The sequence below is a fragment of the Hevea brasiliensis genome, unplaced genomic scaffold (genome assembly GCF_030052815.1).
Source record: "Hevea brasiliensis isolate MT/VB/25A 57/8 unplaced genomic scaffold, ASM3005281v1 Scaf77, whole genome shotgun sequence".
In the NCBI taxonomy this organism is placed as follows: Eukaryota; Viridiplantae; Streptophyta; class Magnoliopsida; order Malpighiales; family Euphorbiaceae; genus Hevea; species Hevea brasiliensis.
Window position 1 is genome coordinate 197,501 of NW_026615296.1, and position 8,246 is coordinate 205,746.

At 43.5% G+C, this 8,246-nt stretch overlaps 1 protein-coding gene across 1 annotated transcript in view; it reads left to right on the plus strand.

The window, feature by feature from the left end:
- The window catches only part of LOC131177732 (photosystem I P700 chlorophyll a apoprotein A2-like), a 1,368-nt gene extending 1,283 nt beyond the window's left edge, over nt 1–85 (plus strand). Inside the window, exon 1 of the mRNA XM_058142830.1 lies at nt 1–85. This exon is cut by the window's left edge and continues 1,283 nt beyond it. Within this exon, the coding sequence (XP_057998813.1) occupies nt 1–85 (85 nt within the window).
- The last annotated feature ends 8,161 nt before the right edge of the window (nt 86–8,246 follow it).

Consider the following 8,246-nt stretch of genomic DNA (forward strand, 5'->3'; position numbering starts at 1 on the left):
TCTGGGATTCCATACTTTGGGACTTTATGTTCATAATGATGTCATGATTGCTTCACGCCTATGGCTTATTCTGTTGGGGTACTAAAAAGCAGAGGAAGCAGTTAGCCCAGCGGAGGAAGAAAGAGATCTAGTTGGATTTGTTCCAGGCAGAGGGAAAAGTCAAAGCCTTAAAAGAGAAAAGGAGCTTCTCATTCCAGAGATGTCGACTCCAGCTCGTGACAAGATCTTTTACTGTGATTGAGAAAAGGGGTTGACCCAGATCATCTCCTTAGCCCAGGTCTGTCGAGCCTCAATTAACTGCTACTCTAGGGTAGCCGCTTGAACTTCTAGCTGTGGTAACAGCGCCCTTCGCTCATTGACTAGTCACCACCTTCATACTCAAAATGAATAGCCATAGCTGCTAAGAACAACAAATGATCACCTTTTCACCCCTGATAGTAGTATGCTGGGCCAAAGCTTAAACTCAATCACTTGGACATAGGCCTACCAACATCGGTCACTGAAGCACCTTTCGTCACTGCTGAATCGAGAACTAACTGCCAACAAGAGGTTATTCATTCAACGACAACAGATGTCGATGGAAAGGTGATAAGAGCTGATCGAACCTACCAAGCAACGGTTAGTTGTGCGGTGTACATACAGGCTAGTTTCCAGGCATCCATATTGGCATAACCTTATTATATGCCATCTAGCTTCATAGCCGGTAGTTTCCGTTGATGGTTATGTTCATCGGGCGGATCAGTTCCTTCTGTTCTTCAATGACTGCTTCTTCTTATGTTATGCTTGCCCTCGTTCTTCCCTCTAGACCCATCCCCCTAAAATATGCTCTGTACGAAGTTCATGGATTTGAAACTCCTGCGTACGAGACATGGTCAGCTAATTGCTTTTCAGCTTGTTCCAGCTTCGCGGCTTCAGTTTTGTATGAGAGCGGGCACTTTATTCTCAACTCTATTCTCCTATACACACCTGCCGTTTCAAAGCTTTCTAGAGGTGCCTATAAGGAAGCTTTGAAAACTTTAGACTTTATTCTGCTAAGGGAGTTACCTTTATACTACTGACTAGCTAAAGGAAGGGAACGTAGAAGAAGGAGGGATATCCTCGGTCGGAGGCCTTGTTCTTCCTTAGTAGTAGGCTAGAGTAGCTTGAAAGCGGTGAATCCTATAAGATACCCCAGAATCTCTTCATGCCGGAGCGGATGAAAGAAAGAAGAAAGAAGATGTCTCAGGCTCAGTGTGCCCCCCTTTCGTGGAGTGCCACGCCCGGTTCACTGGGCTGTTGGCCTACCAAGCACTTGCACTCAACAAGACGCCCTGTTGATTTCTTTCTTTGTCCAAGAAATGCATGGGAAAGAAGGTCAGATTAACCCCGAAATAAGTGATCCAAATCTGGATTTGACCTAAAGTTTCAGGGTATGTCCGATATTATTTCAGAATCGGGGAACGAATATTATCATAGGTGAAGATGTGATAGATTACGAGGAAGCCTCTGCCCCAGCCCTCGCGCACAGGTTTAGAACTTTGGATGCTAGCACTTTCAGGAGATCCGAGACTTTACGACTAAGCCCAGTCCCAACACGGGCTGAAAGCCAGCCCTACTTTCCTATTTACCTGAGCTGTGAAAGTCGATCAGGCGCATTCGCCTTTCAGACCCTACTTTTGGGGTGTGCTTCTCCCTTTGAATTGCGTATAGAAAGAAAGATCGCTTCAGCTCAATAGAACCAGAGTGGATTCCTGAACGCGATTGCGAAGAGATCTCTGTCTCAAAGGGCAGGCATACCTATCACAAGAGTCGAAGCTGGAACTTACACTCATAACTTGAATGAGATGCCCATTCTTTAGCGCTAGAAGACCTTTGAATTACCTTTTAAGTATTGGATTACCTTATTCCCTATTAGTGCTTTATCTGCTATTTAATCTCAGTCTCTTTCGAAATTGATCTCTTTGTGTAAGCTTCTCTCTTCGGCTATGGTCTCTCAAAGGCTAAGTATCTCTTCTTATTAGCTAATGGCTTCTTCTGCCCATTACCATTAGGTATAGAAGTGAAGCATATAGCAAAAGTAGCTAAAGTAGCAGAAATGGGATTACAGGGTATTGAATGATTCTCTCTTTCAACCCTTGCCATGAACAGTCCATGTAGTCTGACTTGAAAGCCATGTAGTCTTCCTTTCAATCCAGTTTTAGGAAGGCTCCCAGTTCAATAAGCGGAAGGCATTAGCTGTCGGGAGTAAACTTCGTTCGAGCGTCTTCAAACCTTGCCGCTCCTGTAATGAGTACCCTTTCCGCTCCTCTCACTTCGTTCGAGCTCTTACCCTTCTCTCACATTCTAAAGAGCTGCTTGCCTCGTGAAGTTTCCTCTTTAGTTGCTGTTCCGGGGAAGGAGTAAAATGTTCATAAGAGCGATAGGGAAAGGGGAAACCCAACGAGGGCGATAGAGAAACTGGCCAAGCTCCCCAACTTCGTCAGCGGACATAGCTTCAGAAGAACTCCCTTTGTTGAAGAAGCCCTGCTTGACCTCCTTCCCGAAGAGAGGCGGAATGGACCTGGCAACTTAACTTAACTGCCTTAAGATACGAATGACGCAACAGGACATTCGATATTAGCTGATGCAGATGAACTAGAAGGGCTTACGACGAGTAGACTTGCAGGTTGGAAGGCTAAGCTTCAACATTTGGCTGGGCGTGAAACCCTTATTAAATCTACCACTTCAGCTATTCCAATGTATACAATGCAGACTGCATGGCTGCCACAAAAAATCTGTGATGAGTTGGATAAACTTAATAGATACTTTCAATGAGGGTCTTCGGATGACAAGAGGAAGGTCCATTTGGTGAATTGGCAACAAGTCACACAGACAAAAGAAAGGGATGGTCTCGTGAAAAGGAGGACCAGACTGAATAATCTTTCTATGCTTGGAAAGTTAGGTTGGCAAGGTGATAATAAACTCTGATCTCAGGCGGCAGTTCTCTTTCATACCAGTAAATTCGCATTATCCGTTGTTGTCTCTCTCGATGCATAGTACCTTTATAGCTCTCAAGTACAGTCACCAGTACTACTATTGGGATACGATGTCTAGGCCTTTATTTAAAACTCTCTTAGCGAAGACGCGCAGCGTGTTAATTTCTGATTCAATTCTTTTGAGTGAAATCACCCTTACCCTTGGTGCCTAACCTTGCCTTCTTTCCTTGCTTTGGTGCTATCGGTATCGTATATAAGAATTCACACTCGGCCAGGAAATCCACTTTTTAATAAAACCAGGAAATCTGCTCCTTCTACTAAAATCACAACATCCGAAAGTCTGATTGGGATTCTGCTTGAACTGGATTCCCGAAAGGGAGTTGACCTCTGGGTAATTCACTCTGGTCATTAGCAGCCTACCATGGAAGGGGCAAGGCTATAAGAGTAGCTAAGGAGATCTGACTAGCTTGAACGTCTTTCAGCTCTTGTTGAAAGATCCCAGCTCTTTCCTAAAAGCCTCCAAGACTTAGCGGCATAACAGATCAACGCTTAGACTTGGGAGTAGGAAGTGTATAAAGGAAAGGCCTAACCTTATAACAGCAGTGGGAGAAAGAGAAGAAGGAGCGGCCGGCGAAAGGTAATTGATTTTTAATGTAGTTCCAGTAGAAAGGGAAAGGGCTCCTCCTGCTCCACACCCAACTACTGCTACCACTCACTATTGCTCTACTTGCTAGTTTGCTTTTCTTCGAACTGTACAGCACAAACATAAAAACTTGACTTAGCTCTTAAGAAAACTCCAGAGTGACTATTAAGCGGAAAGCCAAGCATTAGTGCCAGTAGTTAGAGTTAGAAAGGGGCAAGGGATTTCATAGCTGTCTTATCTTAGCTAGGCCACCTGCCTAAGAAGGCTTTCCATCCGAACTAGGTTCCTTAAGCAAGAAGGAAGTTGAATTTGGTGGTCTTTATCGTAGAATAAGAAAAAGAAAAGTAGCTGCTGTTGCCGGTCTTTCTGGTCTTGTTGCTATGATCGTATCCAGTGCTTGATACAATAGAAGCTGCTCTCTCGTAACCCTTGCTTGGCTCTTTCCTGTTGATGCGACGTCGAGATATCGTAAGAGAAGAAAGCTGCTAGCAGAGGGTGAACCCTTCGTGGATTGATCGAGTTCCGTGTACTGATTCTCATCTCGATTGGGTTGGTGTTCAGTGACTGGCCTTTGTCCACCGCACCACTAGTCACCTGACTCGAATCCAATTTGAGAGATCGTTCCTTCCTCTCCCAGCAATCAAACTCCTGCGCGAGCCTAACGCCCTTAGACGAATAGGCTTTCGCGCGAGTGCGCTTAATCAATCCGTTGCTTGTTTGGTCGAGCACTTCGTTCATGAGTTGCTATCGCTTTAGCTGTGATAACTATAACTTAAGCTATCTTCTCGAGTGAAAACTGCTTTACTTAGGACGAGCTTTTAGGGCAAAGTAGAAAGAGCTTATTTATTCGTCGATAACAAGCCTTTACTTCAAACAAAAAGGAATAGAACCGGAAGCTTTGATGGTAGTAAAGTCAGTCCATCTGCACTATAAAGACAGACGGATTCTCTCTATTCTTCGTATCGCCGCTTTATATAAGCTCCAGTGAAGCAAAGCAATGCAAGACAGATGGATATAGGGATACTTATACTATAATTGACCTTTTCCTTCTATTCTCTGTCCCATCAAGCTATGCATGCTTACCTGAAAGTCCTTCTTTAAAGGCAGAATTTCATTCCGGTATGATCTTCCCCCTACAGAGGCTAAGCGGTCGGGTCATGGATCTTGCACTTCACTTCACTTGAATAGTGCTTTTTGAAATGGCAAAGTAAAGAACCAAGCTGACTGAATCGAATCTCCTGCGCCCTCTTCCTTCTCCTTCATTGATCTAAGACAACTCTTCCTTTCAAGGAAAAAGGAAAGTTGAATGAAGAAGCTATTCTTATTCTTAGAGTCCTAAGAAAACCCTAGTAGGCCACTTCGTCCCTTTATCCTGGAGTTACCTTAGCTTAAGGAACAGTTCTAACTCAAATCCATTCCACGATTCCATCCTTTCCCAGCAATCAAACTCCATAGCTAACGCTATAGGCTTTATAGCTTTAGTTTTGTTTTCTTGCTTGGTCCTTTTTGGCGAAGCCACTTGTGAACAAGCAGAGATTATTATGGAGTGTCTTGAAGCTTTTGAAAGTTGGTCTGGGCAGAAGGAGCGTAGCCTAGTAAATCGAAGCTTTTTCTTTTCCCCTAAATCCCAATAATGTCCTAAGATATATTAGGAATATTTACCAAATTCCTCTTACTAAAAATCGTGGGAACTAACAGGGATACAAGGTTATTCATGAGAGAGTGACCAAAGATACCTAAAATCAAGTTCTGGAAAAACTTTCGGGATGGAAAAGTATCCTGTTATCTTTGGCAGGGCGTGCTACACTGGTTAAATCTGTAACTTCAGCTCTCCCGAACTAGATTATGCAGACTACAAAGCTTCCTTTGTCTATCGCTGAAGCTATTGACAAGGAAAATAGGAATTTCTTGTGGGGAAAAGAAGGTAATCGAAATAAGATTCATCTGGTTGCCTGGGCATCAAAGCCACCTCTGATATGAATATGGCTCTTGCAGCTAAGACTGCATAGAGAATGAAACCAAGCCCTGAGGCTCTTTAGGATATGTTCAGATAAATATCGTACATACATTGACTCTAACGGCTCAATGCAAAGCAAAGAAAGGACTGCCCGAAAAAGCAAAGGTCAAGTCTTTTATTTACTGGTCATCCCACTATTGACATCTCTGCTGTCAAGAAAAACTAGTGAAGCACGATTTGAGTCTTTAGTAGCAATCCGGGCAAGCTAGCTTATAAGCATTCCATTGAAACTGACTGAAGGGAAGGACTACACAGAAAGGGAAGTTCCAATTCTTTTGAAATAGGTGGAAAGAAAGAAGAAAGAATATAGCTATCTAATCTGACAGGAACGAAGCCCATATCCGTGTATGGAGACTCTTTCTATTTACAGTTCTACCAGGCACTCTGCGCCAGTCACTACAGTCATTCCTAGCAAATCTTTCCTTTTCATGCCAGGTAAGGAAATGAACTAAGCTGGCTGGCAGGAAAAAGATAACTCCCAAAAGACATGGACTGCAGAATAGGTTTATCGCTAAAAGATCAATTTTCAAAATACCTTTTCAGCACCCACCCCTTAAAAGAGAGAATAGGGAAATCAACTCAAATAGAACTCAAACGTTAAGGGAGATCAGGCACCGGATCGCAAGTAGAAGCACTTCTAGGGCTGGAATATGGAATCGCAGGAAGGGCCATAGACTTAGAGGGCATTGAGAAGGACAGGTGGGAAGAAGCCCTCCAACTGGCTCGTTTGGAGAAGAACTAGCACTAGCCGGCAGAAGGAAAGCTACTCCAACTGTCACTGCAACAAGTCTGAAGGCAGAAGCAATGAAAGAGGCTGGAACTGGAACTCAAACTGATAGGGTACTCCACTCCAACAGGAACTGGTCTGGAGATTCTTAGCTGCATTTAAATCGAAGCACTTTTTCTAAATGCAAGGAAAACTGGCACTGAACTAGATAGCTGGGCACTGGGACTTTCCCTGCAAGAAAATGGAACCTAACTATTCCTCGGCTGAATCGACAGCAAAGAGAACTACAGCTCTATCGAAAGGGAACAGATGTATATATGTATATATATACGCAGGTAATACGCTAATACAGGTAAAAGGAAATATGCTTTTGCCCTAACCCGAGACCCTGCTTCTACCTCTATCACAGATAGATAATATGAGCAGGAAATCTCCTAAATAAATTGATTGAACTTTCCAATAGCAATAAGCTAATTGATTTAGTACGTTTAGCCTGGAACTATTAAAACTTAACCGATTACCTAAGAATAGACCAGTCTTACTAGAATTTAACCTGGTGTCAGGACCTACGGGCCAAGGGACAGTCTCAGGTAGACAGTTTCTATGGGGCGTAGGCCTCCCAAAAGGTAACGGAGGCGTGCAAAGGTTTCCTCGGGCCGGACGGAGATTGGCCCTCGAGTGCAAAGGCAGAAGGGAGCTTGACTGCAAGACCCACCCGTCGAGCAGGGACGAAAGTCGGCCTTAGTGATCCGCCGATGCCGAGTAGAAGTTATTCTCGAATCGCTCTAGTACGATGGATATTGTCACTAGGCTGGGAATACATACAAGAAGCTCTCATCTCTTTCTCTTAGTTAGCCAGGTTAAACTTTAGTTTTCGATTCCGCGACTCTGAGAATCACAAACTAGAAATATCATAAGAAAAGAGAAGAGTAGTGTAGGGTAGAGTAGATTCGACGGTATGCCAGTAGCGTATAGAAGTTCTACGAACCTTCTTTCATGATGTGGCTTTTGTTATGTCGAGATTTGCTTGGTGTTCAGTGTACCTAATGCATTTCCCAAGCTCAAAAGAGTATAACTAAACGAGCTACTAACTAAAAAAGAATAAAAGAAGGAAGGTAGTTTTCCTAGTGCCTTCGTGACAGGCTCTACAGGGCTCATTAGACTTAGGAATCGACTTTCAATACTTAGCCGATATGGAATTTTCATGCTTACCCTATATCTGAGTGAATGTCCTTTAGGAAGGATAGAATGACCCTTTTTCACCTGAGATATCTAAGGAAACTGGATACATTTCTTTTCCTATAACCTTTCAATAGCTGTTTGAGCTTTCCTGTCCTTTGAATTTGCCTTCAAAAGGCGCAATTTCATCCCTGTTACATCTCTTTCATCCCTGTACTTTCAACTACTGGAATGGTGTGGAACCCAAGCTAACTATCCACCTGAATGGAAAGACAGAATTCTTATTGACTACATCCTTCTTTGCTAAGCAAATCCCTTGACCAGGTCGAAGCAGCAGCGTCTCTAACCGGACATGAGGGATATCATTTCTAAGGTTTCGGCGGAAAAAGAGTGTGCGGAGAACTTACATCAATCAGAAATTGTAGAATTTGCTTCGAATATAGAGCAATTGTTATAGCAACGGAAAAGAACGAATCCCGGGTTCAACTACCATGTAGGAATCTTGGCAACCAATGCGTCAAGGGGGCAACAGCTTTGGGAGAAGTTTCCGAATTTGAAGAGTCGCAGTTGCAAAGAAGTTCCATAATGGGTGGGGGATTGAGTACATAACGAAGCAAGACAAGAAGTCGTATGGTCGAGTACAATCTACAGGATTTGCTGTAGATTGCGGTTAGGGCTCATAAGAAAGTGGGAAGTCATCCAACTAAGTTGTTGAGGTCGGTTATC